The 16,081-nt window shown below is 42.2% G+C and overlaps 1 protein-coding gene across 1 annotated transcript in view; it reads left to right on the top strand.

The window, feature by feature from the left end:
- The window catches only part of LOC121292343 (60 kDa lysophospholipase-like), a 119,224-nt gene that overhangs the window by 35,245 nt on the left and 67,898 nt on the right, over window positions 1-16,081 (top strand). Inside the window, 5 exon segments of the mRNA XM_041214195.1 lie at window positions 699-828; window positions 2,506-2,617; window positions 4,630-4,755; window positions 11,224-11,307; window positions 11,420-11,546. Of these exon segments, the coding sequence (XP_041070129.1) occupies window positions 699-828; window positions 2,506-2,617; window positions 4,630-4,755; window positions 11,224-11,307; window positions 11,420-11,546 (579 nt within the window).

Here is a 16,081-nt window from a genome sequence, read left to right as displayed (position 1 = left end):
ACAGAAGTCACCTTGTTATTGATCCATACTCATAAACTTGGTTTTATTGTGACATCCATGACTTCTACACTAACTAGCAAACATTGCTTTGTTCTGGTGTAGGAAGGTATGATGTATGCGCTAAACTTTACATTAATTGGTGTAATTAAAATTCAATTTGTGAAGGGTTGGATGGGTTGCTGCACTTCCATCTCTGGGACTTGGCTTCAAATACTGCTCCAAAAAGCTGGGAATTAAGTGTGTTTGTCTCTTCCTCATTGAATGCTGCATGGGTACTGTGCTTATATGATTTCTCTGCTGCAGATTTTGATATGCATGTCCACAAAAGGCCCTATAATAACAAGGGATTGAATGACTGTTTCATCAGCTTTCATCAAAGTGTGGGAAACAGCTAAAAGTTGTAACTAAATGCTCTTTGAGGGAGCTTTGGTGTGTGGATTTTAGTACTATTTGAATTGAATGGTGCTTGAAAATTACATGACTTGTTATTTGCAATTTATTTAATAGTCTTGTATTTCATAGAAGTAAATATGAAGTGTATAAATGTGGCAATTTCAAAACTAAACACCTCTGTGTGCATTGATAGATAAGTGTAACAATTATTACAATGCTGCCAAAAGTAAATGCTTTCAAGGGAACAAGTTTGATCATTGCTTTTGGTGACAAATATATATTTACTTTGTTTTCTTTGTTTTTAGTACTTGTACCAAAACCAGGGGCACTGGTCAAAGCCCTTCGAAAAATGACAATCCTGCATGATGAAGATTATGCTCAAGAAACCAAACTTTATGACTTTTGTGACTCACAAAACAATACTTTTGTTCTTCCGTGAGTAATTATTCTTTCCTAACTATTATCAAACTCTGCAAATAATAAACTTCACTTCTACATTTTCAGGTCCCCACTGAGGTTTGGAACAGAGTGGGGGGTTGGGGGAGGGGGCAGTGGGGAGGTGGTTGTGATCCTAAAACATTGACGTCAGCTGGCATCCCATTTTCAATACATCATTCCCGGACCTGGCAATGTTTGCTAGGATGAGGGGAGGGTGGGACTCTGATCCCGTCCACCTCCCAATTGAGGCTAATTAAAACTCATTCAGAGATTATTAGAGGGGCAGGTTCGAATTTTGAAGGGGGCTCATGGATTTCACATGCTGTCTATTGTTGACCAGCTGAAGGGAGGTAGGTACAGATTGGAAAACGAGTCTTGGCTGGCCCAGGGAATTAACCCACCCCCATCAGACTTAAGTGGAAGAAGGGATTGCGCAGCACAAGTGGCAGAGAGAACAGGCAGTCAACACCCAGGCGTTGAATAGGGTCATCATCCCCCAACATCACGGGGGCAGAAGGGCAGGGAGCAAGGCTGCCAATCATAATAGAGCAGCCACCTGTCCAAAGGACCCTCATATCCTTCCTAAAGTGTGGCGACCAGAACTAGATGCAATAATCTAGTTGTGGCCTAACCAGAGCTTTATTAAGGTTCAGCTTAACGTCCCTGCTTTTGTGCTCATACCTCTATTTATGAAGCCTAAGATCCCATATTCTTTGCTAACCACTCTCTTAACATATCTTGCTACTTTCAAATATCAATATACATGCACCCCAGGTTTCTCTGTTCCTACACACTCTTTAACTGCCATTAAGTCTATATCCTATTCTTTTAGCAAATATACCTCACAATTCTCTATATTAAATTCCATCTGCCAATTGCCTGCCCATTCTGCTAGCCTATCTATTTCATGTTGCAGGCGATTTGTATTATCCTTACTATCTGCCTCTCCTTTAAGTTTGGTATCACTGGCAAATTTTGAATATCTACTCTGTATTTCAAGATCTAAGTCAATTTATGTATAGCAAAAATGAGGAGCATCTTAAAAGAAGAAAGAGAGGTAGAGAATTGAAGAGAGTTGGCATGGTCACCAATGGTGGAGCAACTAAAATTGGGGATGCGCTAGAGGCCAGAATTAGATGATTGCAGACATCTTGGAGAACTGTTGGGCAGGAGGTGATTAAAGAGGTAGGAAGGGGGCAAGGCAAAGGAGGGATTTGAATACAAGAAGAGCATTTTAAAATTGAACCACTGCAGTTCAGTGAGCGCAGGGTTGATAGGTGAATAGGACTTGTATAAGTAAGGACATGTGCAGCAAGATGACCTCAAGTTTACAGAATGTGGAAGATTATCCAGGACTGTGTTGGAATAGTTCAATCTCGAGGTAATAAAGGCTTGAATGAAATAGGTAATAAATAACAAAAGACTCAAAACTGACAGTTATTTAAGAGACAATAAATGGCTAAAAGAATTACAAGGTGGGTTAGTAAGGGGGAAATAAACCAGATTTTATTGGCACAGAAATTAGATAGTTTTTAGCTCTATTTATTGTCAAGAATGTCACGTTGTATGTGTGAGACACAAGCAAAGTTTAGTTGGTGACCTATTTATTGACATTGAATAGGTTTTAAACATTATCCATGTTAGAAATGTAATTGCCTTTTATTCTGTTTACAGTCTATCTAAATCGAGGAAAAGGATCATATACACTGTACTTGAACATTCACCTTTGCTGGACTCCTGTAACATGACCACAGATAATTGGGATAAAATTGTGCTTGATATACAGGTGAGTTGAGATGGTTATCTCAGGTTAGAGGATTTTACAGATAAACTAAGGAGTCATGTAAGCCAAATCGTAAAGGCCTGAATTTCTTAGTATGAAGGACAGTATTTCAGGCAGATCTCTTGCCATTGGATGGGAATTTTGGGCAGAACTTGGATTAGGTTTCTGCCCTAGTTGAGCTCTTGTCTGAAATCCTGAATGGGTGAGTGAAATGGCCTCTTAATCTCGCAACCATTCCTTCATCGCAACGGTAGTTTGCATTTCAAGGGTGGTGGTGGGGATGTTTTCAGATACTCTGGGCATTCCATTCCAGCATACCAGTCTTGATGGATTCCATGGGTACTAAGGGGAGGCATGAGTTCTGTTACTGGGCCTTTTGACAGCCCAAAAGATATGCTTCAACACAAAGGTAATTCATCCTAGAATGATCAATAGCGTTTAAGGTCAGCAGGAATCTAACAACTTTAGGCAGTAGGTTTTTATCAATGTCTAGTACAATAAAGCTGCTGAGTCATGGGCCAGGATTTTACGTCCCACGGGTGTATACACGCCTGACCCGCCTGGCCGTAAAATAGCACAGGATGATGTCAGGCAAACATCCCGATGTCATTGCGGGCTCGCGCGACATCTCGCTCGGCGGGCGTCTGCAGCAGTCAGAAGCGCACCTGCCAACAATTAAGCTGGCATTTAAGCTCATTAAGGAGGCAATTGAAAGCAATTTTTCCTGGCCTGTCCGCCAACCATAAAAGTGGATGGGCCAGGATAAAAACATAAAACTGCGGTTGCTGGAAATCCAAAACAAAAACAGAAATACCTGGAAAAACTCAGCAGGTCTGGCAGCATCGGCGGAGAAGAGCAAAGTTGACTTAGTTCTACTTAGTTCTGTTGAAGTGTCATGAGGACTTGAAACGTCAACTTTGCTCTTCTCCGCCAATGCTGCCAGATCTGCTGAGTTTTTCCAGGTATTTCTGTTTTGGTTTTGGGCCAGGATAAAGCTGTTTTATTGATTTAAATGTAGTGATAACAGTTCGGCATCATATTATATGCATAATGTTTTTATTGAATAAACATACTGTTTTACATTTTTAAACTGTCTTAAGATGACACTTAAATATAGAAAACAGATATCAGCAATAAATCTGAGTAAATATAAATGTACTGCATTTCTGCAACCTTTTGATCATACCTCTGCAGGACTCTGCCAACAGAACTGCACGTGAGACCAGGACCCAGATATATGCCAGGCCCTAGGTTTACACTGGATATTTCTTTGGGGCTTTGTAAGCGGTTGAGGCTCCAGCTTCCCTGTACACAGACCAATCAGATGGATGAGGATAGGGCTTGGGGAGGCACTGACTTCTAATGCCAATTATTCTCACGGTTCTCAGTTGGCAAGCACCTGGCCCTGAAATGGAGCATGTAGCTCTCACCTGGAGATGTAGGCTGGGATTGTGCTCTGGAGCTCAATTGAAAAAGTATTGAAAATAATAATTTTAACACACTCCTCTTACAAAGAGGGCAGGCAGTGTTGCTTTCTTTCTGATAATTCCCCAATCTCCCTACAATCAGCCACTCTTCTCCATGTTGCATCATCCAAGGGTAGGCGAGTCTGCCAGCTGCATACTCAATACCCAGACAAACTTTGGTGGGGTCACCATCAGAGGTCCCAGGTGATTGCATCCCAGCCATTACATTGGATGTGGCCATGCAGATTTCAGGGCCAAAATGTGTTGGTCATTTAAGAGTAAAATTCTATCATAGGGCTTAAATGATCAAATCAATTGTTATATTGGTGCTTATTTTGTCAACTCAATTGTCAGCACAATTAAAGTGGCTTGAAGTGCCTGGTGTATAGCATGAAAGATAAAAATGCAATTTATTCATTGCTGGAATATAACTTGACATGAGTTCTATTCTTAATAATCCAACCTGCTGCTCGTAGATTCCTTGAGTATCCAGCAAACCATTCTGACAGAAATACTGCTCTGTAAGCTTTATGTTATTCTTTTCCTCAGTATTACTACCAACAGTACAGTGGTTTTGTGATCCTTCATGGTACAGATACAATGACTTACACAGCTTCAGCCCTTTCATTCATGTGTGAGAACCAAGGAAAGCCCATCATCTTGACTGGCTCTCAGGTAAGTTGCAATGCTTTAGAGAGATATAACTCACAGCCCTATATTGACAAGAAAGGCGATGCAATTAAATTTCCAATTCATGTTGAATATTTTGTAACCACAGAATTTATACGTGGTGTAATTAAATAGATCAAGAGTAAGGCAATCATCATTGACTTTGTTCCTGTTATTACTTACATCATAGAATCATGGAATGGCTACAGCACAGGAGGAAGCCATTCAGCATGTCATGTCCATATGTGTCCATTGGGTGTCCACTCCCTCACCCTTTCCCATAGCCCTGCATTTTATTTTCCTCTTCCAATGTTTATCCAATTCCTTTTTAAAAGCCATGATCGAATTTACCTCCATCATACTTTAGGGCAGTGCATTCCAGATCTTAGTCACTCGATGCATAAAAAAGCTTCTCCTAATGGTTCTCTTGCCATTCATCTTAAAGCATTTCTGGTCCTTGACCCTTTGACCAAAGGGAACAGTTTCTTTCAATCTATTTTGTCCAGACTCCTCATGATTTTGTTCGTCTCTGTCAAATTTCCTCTCAACTTTCACTTTTCTAAAGAGAACAAACTCAGAAACTCCAATCTATCCACAAAACTGAAATCTCTCATCCCTGGAACCATATTCATAAAAACCATGTTTGTAAATCTTTTCTGCACTTTCTCTAAAGCTTTCACATCCTTCCTAAAGTGTGGTGCTCAGAATTTGACGCAATTATCCATGAGGCTGAATCTGTATTTTATAAAGGTCCATCATAGCATTCTTTTGTATACCATGGCTGGAATTTTAACCTTCCCTTGGGGTGAGTTGGCAGGCGTGAGGTTGAAAAATTGGATGCATGATAGTGGTGCCGTGCCCATTGACCACTCGCCCGTCCCCACCCCTGCAGGTATTGTACCCACAGTGGGGGAGGTGTCGGACAGCCCACTTACCCATGGCCCAATTGAAGCTAAGTGGCCAATTAATGGTTACTTAAGAGCATCCTCCTGCAACTGCTGGTATTTTACCAGTGGCAGGGGAGGTTGGTACCAAGTGTCCAGGCTGCCCAATAAAACCTGCTGAGTCTTGTGGCTGTGCTGGGGGTGAGGGTGCCTTCTGATTGTGCACCCTGTGTCCATCAGCGACATACTCCAAATTATTTCAACCCAACCCCTGTGTTTCCCCTCCACCCTGCCCTGTTGAATCTAGCTCCCAAGCCTCTCAATGGAGCCTACCAACCTGGCCTCAGCAAGACCCCAGACTTATCTTAGAGTCTGGCTCCATTGCTGTTCATTTTTTGGACTGCCTGCAGTGACCACTGCTCCCTGTGGCACTGCTGGAACAGTTGATTGGCCAAACCTTCTACCAGTCCTGCACATTTTTGGGCCACCGTGTGTTATCACCGCATCATAATCCCATGTGGCTAACTGCGCCTGCAGCTCACCTACCTTATTGACCACGCTTTGTATGCTTACATACTAATTGAGACCTTATTGCATTCCCTCTTACTCTGACCCTATCTAATACCTTATTATTTCTTGCCTTATTCCTAAAGTGATACCTTTCTTGAATTCTTCCACCAGAAACACCTCCCTAGGATTCTCAAAGTCTTGTTTAACCTTTATTGACTTATACCTTCTATCAATTATCATGTTCTTCTCTCTAGCAAATCCCACAAAGTATGGCTCAGTTTTCTTTTCAAATTTCTAAATTTCTGTCTGTCAGTGTCTGGTACCACTCATATGCATTGAGAACAGTAGTTTTTACTCTGTCATGGTCACCTAAATTTGAGTGTAATGTGGGAAAAGTAAGGCTGTCCACTTTGGTGGAAAGAGTAGAAAAAGAGAACATTACTTAAATGGAGATAGACTGCAGAATGCTTCAGTATTGAAGGATTGGCTGTCCTTGTACAAGAATCACAAAAGGTTAGCATGCAGGTACAGCAAGTAATTAGGAAGGCAAATAGAATGTTGGTCTTTATTGATTGGGGAAATGGAGTATAAAAGTGGGGAAGTCTTGCTCCAGCTATACAGGGTGTTGGTGAGACTGCACCTAGAGTAGTACTGTGTACAGTTTTAGTCTCTTTATTTCAGGAGGGATATACTGGCAGTGAAGGCATTACTGAGAAGATTCATTGGATTAATTCCTGGGATGTAAAGGCTGTCTTATGAGGAAAGGTTGAGCAGGTTGGAGTTTAGAAGAATGAGAGGTGATGTTATTGAAATATATGAGATTCTGAGTGGACTTGACAGGATAGATGTTGAGAGAATGTTTCCCCTGCTAAGGGAATCTAGAACTGGGGACAATTTTCAAATAAGGGGTCTCCCATTTAAGATGGAGATGAGGGCAAATTTCTACTTTCAGAAGGTCATTAATCTTCGGAATTCTCTACCTGAGAGAGCAGTGGAGCGTGAGTCATTTAATTTATTCAAGGCTGAGTTTTCAGATTTTTGATCTATAAGAATGTCAAAGGTTATGGGAGCAGTCAGTAAAGAGGAGTTAAAGCCACTATCAGATCAGCCATAAACCTATTGAATCATGGAGAAGGCTTGAGGTGCCAAACGGCCTATTCCTGCTCCTATTTCTTATTTTCTCATTAGCATGAGTAAAGAATTGGTTAAAGGACAGAAAACAGGGAGTGGTAATAAATATCATTTGTCGGTTGGCAGGTTATTGCCATGCCACAATAATCAGTGCTGACGTCTCAGCTATTTACTGTCTATATTAATGATTTCAATGAAGGGACCAAGTATAATTCATCCAAGTTTGCTGAGAATGCAAAGCTTTTTGAGAAAGTAACCTACAGGAAGGACATGGGCCAGGATTTTACAGCCTTGCCGCGACATGTCTCCCCCTGGCAAGTCATTTAAATCTCCATTCAGTTTGGCAGGACTGTAATATCCCATTGGGCTGGAGGGGCCGTAAAATTCTGGCCATGGAGTCTGCAAAGGGATAAAGTTGGATTAAGTGAGTGGGCAAGAAGGCAGCAGATGTAGTCTAAGATAGGGAAATAAGATAATTTATTTTACTATCCAATCCCAGGAGCCCTTATCTTGTGTAACAACCTATTGTGTGACACTTTAGTGAATACTTTTTGGTAATCCAATGTCCGCTGATCCCCTTTTATCTACCCTGCAAGTTACATCCTCAAAAAACTCTAATAGATTTGCCGAATATGATTTCTCTTTGGTAAGAGGAATAGAAAAACAGAATATTTTTTAAGTGCTGAGAAACTGTCAAATATTGGCGTGCAGGGAGATTTGGATGTCCTTGTATTTGATACACAGGAAGTTAACATGCATGTACGGCAAGCAATTAGAAAGGGAAATGGTATGTTGCTCTGTATCACAAGGGGGTTTGGAGTAGAACTGTGAAGAAGGGCTGAATTTTCGGATCTGACCAGGGGTGCAAACAGAGGTGGACGGGGCCTGAAAATATGAAGCCACCTTCTTTAACCGGGGCTGGTGGAAGGGTGGGATCATGATTTCACCCAATCCCTAACTAAGGCCAATTGAAGTGCTTGATGAGCTCAACAAGAGTTTGTGGAAATGAGATTTTCATGGGGGTGCATGGGCTGCATGTGCTGCCTGGGGTGAACTAGAAGAAGGGAGGTGGGCACACAGTGCAGAGCCAGTCATGGCCAGGGGATTAACTGGGCTTCATACAAGGGTGAATGGCACAGAGGTGTTCACGGCCACTAACAAGCAGCTGCCCTTGGCATAGAGTAGTTGGCAGGGAGACTGAGCAGTAAGTGCTTGGGCAGTATAGGGAGTTGTCACCTCCTGGCATTGGGGGGCAGAAGAGCAGAAGGAAAAGCTGCCAAGAACAATTGATGGTCATCTGACCACAAAGAATCCTGTAACTGGCAATGGAGGCATGACTGTCAGGTTGTGAAAGCGATCATCAAAAAATCGAGTAGATACAGCACACATGTGTATAAGGCGATCCTAGAGTGGAGAAACATACATACCAAAGGCATGGGAAGTAGCCGAGCCTACTGACTAATGTCATACCACACCCAAACTATTCTTCCAATAGCTAAAAGTCTACTGAAGCCAGAAGTAGTCACAGGAGTGAGTGACAAAATCAAAATAAAACAACAGTCAAATTTCATTTTGAAAAAGCGGCCAAATCATTGCCAGAGTTGAGAGTTAGAGAGCCGGTTGGAGTGGAAACATTCAATGCTCCCAACAAAAATCAGCCCACTTGGCAACTTGGAACCTGTGTAGAGAAGTTATCACCTTGATTGTATATGATGAAAGTAAACGATCAGATATATCGCCCCAATCGTAGACACATATGTGCAACCAGAAAAGCTGCATTCACAGCAGGCAGCTAATAAGAAAGAGCTGATTTCACCAACTGAACAAGTAATGGAATGACCATCAGAGGTCAACTACTCCCCAGCAAATGCAAAGGATCAGTAACAATACTCGTCACGCAACAACATTCCCTGGAGAGGCAACCCAGTTCCCTTGGAACCAGCAGACGCAGATGAACAACCGACAGCAACTCGCATGCATACTATTAGAAGACCTGAACATTTATGTGTGCAATGCATATGTAGTGACAGGTGGAAGTGAGACAGACTAGGATGAACAGTTTACTGTTTGCTGTGAAGACTTTCTTTTTAAACTGTGTATGTGGGCAATTTAGAACTGCAAATTATAGTGTATGCAATGTGTTTTTTTTCTTTTTATGAAAAGGGGGATGTTTGGAGAAATGCTCTTGTGCACTGCTGCCTCTAATGTACTGTATGCCATAGTCATGTAACTGCTGAGGTCTTCTTGAATGAAACTAAGGCTTTGGGGAGAAGCCATTTTATCCACCAGATGGAACAGCCTTCCTATGTCAAGGAGCAGCATACACACTGAGTCTCCTGAGCTGGTGTGTCTCTTGGGGTGAATAACTCAGAGACTTGTCCTGAGGGTTAGGTTACATTCATCTTGCCAGAGCTTATCAGGTCATTGAACCTCTTCTGACATTGGATCCAGGTTTGCCTTACAATGCTTCCGTTGATATCTGTGGCTTTGATTTTGACCTGGCCTTTTATTCTGAATGGGTGGCCTCCTTCTACCACCCTCCCTGAGGAGAATCTCCCTCACTGCTTCCTGCATGACCTCCATGTCACTGTCAGAAAAATTAGGGGTTGCCCTGTCCTGGTTGCAGGCTTCTGGTTTCCTGAGACATAATGGAAGACAGCAGTGCAGGTGAAAACTCATTGGGAAATTTTGCTGTTCTTTTCCACCACTCAAAGTGGCTGCCATGGTGAATTTAAATCAAGACCCTATTTCAACTGGGTTGACTCCATTCCCATCACCACAGCCACTAGTTGGCGACAAAAAGCCATCTCCACATCAATTAAGAGGTTGCCCCATGAAAATTGTGATTCAATTTTGTTGCCCCCCAGGAGCAAGTTTGGGACCCAGAAATAGTTTTCTGTTTGCTGTGATGACTTTCTTTTTAAACTGTGTATGTGGGTAACTTAGAACTGCAAATTATAGTGTATGCAATGTGGTTTTTTTTCTTTTTATGAGAAGGGGGAAAAGGCAGATGTCAAGAAACTGTCTTGACTTACCTTTCCTGCCCAAACTTGAAAATCCAGCCCAAAAACTTGCTACAATTGTACAAAGCTTTGTTGAGACCATATTTGGAGTACAATGTATAGTTTTTGTCTCCGTACCTAAGGAAGGATATGCTTAACTTGGAAGAGGTGCAGTACATGAAGCTTCATGGGGTGAGAAGGTTGCCAATATTATGGGCTGATTCTGTCTGAGTTTAGAAAAATGAGAAGTGATATCATTGAAACACATAAGACTTTGAGAAAGTTTAATAGGGTAGATGCTGAGATGCTATTTCCCCTGGCTAGAGATCTAAAGCTAGGGAGCATTTCGCGAGGAAAGGTCAATTGTCAACCCGTCCAGCTTTAAATGGGAATTGGAACTGGTCCTAGTTTAGCTACTCCCAGTCACCCAGTTGAGAGTCAGGAGAAGAGGGTCGGCCACTTCAGACTGAGATAAGGAGAATTTGTTTTCATTCAGATGATTGTGAATCTTTAGTATTCTCCATCCCAGAGGGTCCTGATTGCTCTGTTGTTGAATTTAGCCAAGGTTCATATCTCTTGACTCTAAAGGAATCGAGGGATATGGGGATTATGTCGGTAAGTGGCACTGAGATCAGCCATGATGTTATTAAATGGTAGAGCAGGCTTGAAACACCATATGGTCCCCTCCTGCTCCTATTTCTTATTCTCAAAAATTGGGGATCCTCATTGAGAGTGGATCATTCAACAGTTATCTTGGCCACATGTATTTTTTGGGGGAATGCGGGGAGCTGGGTGGAAGGAAATAACGAGTCATATAGTGTAACAAAAAAGTCATGCATAACAGCTAGTTTCCTCAATAATCTCTAACCAATGAATTTAGTATTGTACTCCATTACATATGTTATGCTTTGCCAAATCAGATTTTACAGCTTCCATTGTTTTCCTAGATACCCATCTATGAGATGAGAAATGATGCCATTGATAATTTGCTGGGGGCACTGCTGATTGCCGGCCAGTATGTTATACCAGAGGTAAGTGTGTGCCTCAGACGAGATCAGATGTCTGATCTTATTTGTTATGATAATTCAGTAGCCTATTTATTAACTTTTATTTGCATTACTGACATTTTGTCCAATTATTTAGGTTGGTCTGTATTTTCAACACAGATTATACAGAGGAAATCGGGTGAAAAAAATTGATGCTGGAAGCTTTACTGCATTTTCTTCACCTAACCTGAGTCCACTTGTCATTACTGAACTGGAAATTGAAGGTAGATTGTTATAATTTGATTATTTTGCAATCTTGAGCACTTCCTTCCTTCTCTCTCAACACAATGGGAAGGAAGATTTTGTCAAAGGTAATTAACAAATATTGTTCATTCAGAATGATTTGGTAACTTAAAATTTTTTTAAAATATTGTAAATTTGAAACAAAGTAACCTGGATATGTACAGCATATTTTGAACAGGGATTTTTCATCAAAATTATTAAAACCAGTATTTTTCCAGTACTTGGAATGTGATGTTGTGAATCCACACAATAAAGCAGTAATTCCCTTTCAGTTCTGCACTCCTGCCCAAGGAAACCACAGACAATCTTCTTGACTTGCAGGAATTATTATTGAGTCCCAGGAACAAAGGTGGGGAGTAGAGTAAGAAAGAATAACCAGAGGGGCAAGATGATGATTGAGAGGTGGGAAAGAACAGTGGTGGCTGAGATGGGAATGAAAAGTGATAGGACATGGGGAGATGAGGGGAATAAAAGGAGATGGGTGATGTTGAAATGTGGAAGTAATTGCAAATACCAAAGAGACATTTTTGAGTAATTTTAGAGCTTAAAATAACTTGCAAATGGTCTATTTACTTTCCAAGTGGTCATATGCTATGAATAACAACAAGTATCAACATTTATTTGGTACTGTTAATATAGTAAGACATCCTGAGGCTCTTCACAGGAGCATTATTAAACAAAATTGAAACTGAGGTACATAATGTGAAACTAGGGCAGGCGAACAAATGTTTGATCAAAGAAGAAGGTTTTAAGGAGTGCCTCAAAGGAGCAAAAAAAAGTACAACAGAGATGGGGGAGGGTCAACATCAAAGGGGTGAAAACGGATCGGTCCCAGGTAAATTGGAATCAAAGATTGGTAAAATTGAAACTGAACAATGGGCTGCCTTTAAAGAGGAGATAGTTTGTGAAAAGTCAAGGTACATTCCCATGAGGTGAAAGGTTGGGCAAACAAATCCAGAGCTCCCTGGATGACAAAAGAGATAGAGAGCAAATGAAGCAGAAAAAGGCACATATGACAGATGTCAGGTGGATAATACAAGTAAGAACCAAGTTGAATAAAGAAGGTTCAGAGGGGAAATGAAAAAACAAATAAAAGAAGCAAAGAAAGAGTATGGAAAGAAACTGTCACCTAACATAAAAGGGAATCCAAATTCTTCTATAAGCATATAAATTGTAAAAAGTGTGGTAAGAGGAGGAGTGGGGCCAATTAAGGGCCTAAAAGGGGATTGACACATGGCATCAGGGAATGTGGCTGAGATATTAAAGGAGGACTTTGCATCTGTCCTTACCAAGGAACAAGATGCTGCCAAAGTTGTAGTGAAAGGGGAGGTAGCTGAGGTACAGGATGGTCTATAAGTTGATAAAGAGGTATGAGTTAAACTGGTTGTACTTAATGTTGATAAGTCACAAGACTGGACAGGATGCATCTGAGGATATCTAAAGGAAGTGAGAGGGGAAACTGTGGAGGTAGTGGCCATAATCGTCCACTCCTCCTTAGGAACAGGGATGGTGCCAGAGGACTGGAGAATTGCAAATGTTACATTCTTGTTCAAGAAAGGATCTAGGGATAAAATCAGAAACTGCAGGCCAAACAGTTTGGCCTTAGTGATGGGAAACCTTACAGGCTATTCAGTTTAACTTCCTGTTGGGAAAGCTTTTAGAAATGATAATTCTGGACAAAATTGATAGTCACGTGGACAAATGTAAATTAATTAAGCAAAGCCAACATGGATTTATAGAGGGCAAATTGCGTTTAACTAACTTTTTTGAATTCATTCATGGGATGTGGATATCGCTGGTTAGGCCAACATTTATTGCCCACCCCTAGTTGCCCTTCACAAGGTAGTGGTGAGTTGCCTTCTTGAATTGCTGCAGTCCCACAATGCTGTTAGGGAGGGACTTCCAGGATTTTGACCCAGTAACAGTGTAGGAATGGCAATATATTTCCAAGTCAGGATGGTGAGTGGCTTGCAGGGGAACTTCCAGGTGTTGGTGTTTGCATGTGTCTGCTGCCCTTGTCCTTCTAGATGGTAGTGGTTGTGGGTTTGAAAGGTGCTGTCTAAGGAGCTATGATGGGTTTCTGCATTGCATCTTGCAGATGGTACACACTGCTGCCACTGTGCGTCGGTGGTGGAGGGAGTGAATGTTTGTGGCTGGGGTGCCAATCAAGTGGTCTGCTTTTTCCTGGATAATATCAATCTTCTTGACAGTTGTTGGGTTCTGCCAGGGTCACTCAGCTCCTGACCTCATTACAGCCTTGGTTCAAACATGGATGAAAGAGCAGAACTCAAATTGAGGTGAGAGTAACTGCTTTTTTCACATCAAGGAACATTTGATGTGCTCATCCAGGCAAGTGGAGAGTGACTTGTGCTTTGCAGTTGGTGGACAGGCTTTGGGGCATCAGGAGGCGAGTTACTCACTGCAGGATTTCTAACCTCTGATCTGCTCTTGTAGCCACAGTATTTATTTGGCTAGTCCAGTTCAGTTTCTGGTCAATGGTAACCCCCAGGATGTTGATAGTGGGGGATTCAGCAATGGTAATGCCATTGAATGTCAAGGGGTGATGGTTAGATTTTCTCTTGTCGGAGGCGGTCATTGCCTAACACTTCTGTGGCACGAATGTTACTTGCCACTTGTCAGCCCAAGCCTGGATGTTGTCCAGGTCTTGCTGCTTGTGGACATAGGCTGCTTCAGTATCTGAGGAGTCACAAATTGTGCTGAATATTGTGCAATCATCATCGAACATCCCCACTTTTGACCTTATGGTGGGAGGAAGGTCATTGACGAACCAGCTGAAGGTGGCTGGGCCAAGGACACTACCCTGAGGAATTCCTGGAGTGATGTCCTGGAACTGAGATGAATCCAACAACCACAACCATCTTCCTTTGTGCTAGGTATGACTCCAACCAGTGGAGAGTTTGCCTCCTGATTCCCATTGACTCCAGTTTTGCTAGGGCTCCTTGATGCTACACTCAGTCAAATGCTGCCTTGATGTCAAGGGCAGTCACTCTCAACTCACCCTGAGTTCTGCCCTTTTGTCCATGTTTGAACCAAGGCTGTAATGAAATCAGGAGCTGAGTGGCCCTGACAGAACCCAAACTGAGCGTCACTGAGCAGGTTATTGCTAAGCAAGTTTTGCTTGATAGCACCTGTTGATGACCCTTTCCATCACTTTACTGATGATCAAGAGTAGACTGATGGGGCAGTAATTGGCTGGGTTGGATTTGTCCTGCTTTTTGTGTACAGGACATGCCTGGACAATTTTCCATATAGCTGGGTAGATGGCAGTGTTGTAGATGGCAGTGTTGTAGCTGTACTGGAACAGTTTGGCTAGGGGCGAGGCAAGTTCTGGAGCACAAGTCTTCAGTGCCATTGTCGGAATATAGTCAGGGCCCATAGTCTTTGCAGTATCCACTACCTTCAACCGTTTCTTGATATCATGTTGGGTGAATTGAATTGACTAAAGATTAGAATCTGTGATGCTGAGGACCTCTGGAGGAGGCCAAATGGATCATCTGCTCAGCATTTCTGGCTGAAGATAGTTGCAAATGCTTCAGCTTTATATTTTGCACTGATGTGACTCATTACAGCTCTATATTGGAAAGGGACTTTTAAAGCGCACGGTCAGTAAGAGGCTCACGGTCAGAGGGCAGACTTCGGCCTGAGTGAGACAGAGACCTAGTGAGTATATTTGGGAATTCGGTCATGGGGTAAAGAGGTGCTATGGGTAAGGTTTACTCCAAGTAGTAAAGTGTGCTAAGTGGGGAGTTCGGTTAAAGGCGGGAGGAGGTGCTTTTTTTTAATGTTCTACTCTTTTTTGGCCTCCAGTATTTGATTTCCACTTCAGTGCAGCAGAAGGACCAGGTAAATCAGTAATTGGTATTATTAGTTTTATCAATATTGTAATTACTGTATTGTTTTATCAGTATTGTAAAGTTTAGTGTTAGTGTGAAAACCTATTGAGAAGTGTGAGATTAATTAATTGTAATTAATTAATTAGCAATCAATTAATTAACACATATAGGAGATGACAGGGCAGGTGATGTGCTGTGACTGCAGGATGTGGGAGCTGCTGGATACCAGTGTGATCCAGGGCAAACACATCTGTAGTAAGTCCTTGCAGCTGCAGGAACTTTGGTTCCGAGTTATTGTGCTGGAGGCTGAGTGGCAGACACGGTGGCATATCAGGGAGGGGTAAAGTTACTTGGACACTTTATTCCAAGAGGTGGTCACACCCCTTAGGATTGAGTCTTCTGATTTGATCAGTGGTCAGGGACAGGAGGGTGTGACTGCAAGTGAGGCAGATAAGGGGACCCAGAGGGCAGGAGTGCAGGAGCCTCAGCCCTTGCAATTGTCCAGCAGGTCTGAGGTTTTTTCAGCTTGTTTGGCTAAGAGTGGGGGCTGCAGCGTGGCTGAGCTCACTGGCCATGGCACCATGGTATCGGAAGCCATTCAAGCTGGGGGAGCTACAAGAAATGTAGTGTAGTACGGGACAGTATATTCAGAGGGATTGGCA

The sequence above is a fragment of the Carcharodon carcharias genome, chromosome 20 (genome assembly GCF_017639515.1).
Source record: "Carcharodon carcharias isolate sCarCar2 chromosome 20, sCarCar2.pri, whole genome shotgun sequence".
Taxonomy (NCBI): domain Eukaryota; kingdom Metazoa; phylum Chordata; class Chondrichthyes; order Lamniformes; family Lamnidae; genus Carcharodon; species Carcharodon carcharias.
This window is presented reverse-complemented; position numbering and strand designations above follow the sequence as displayed.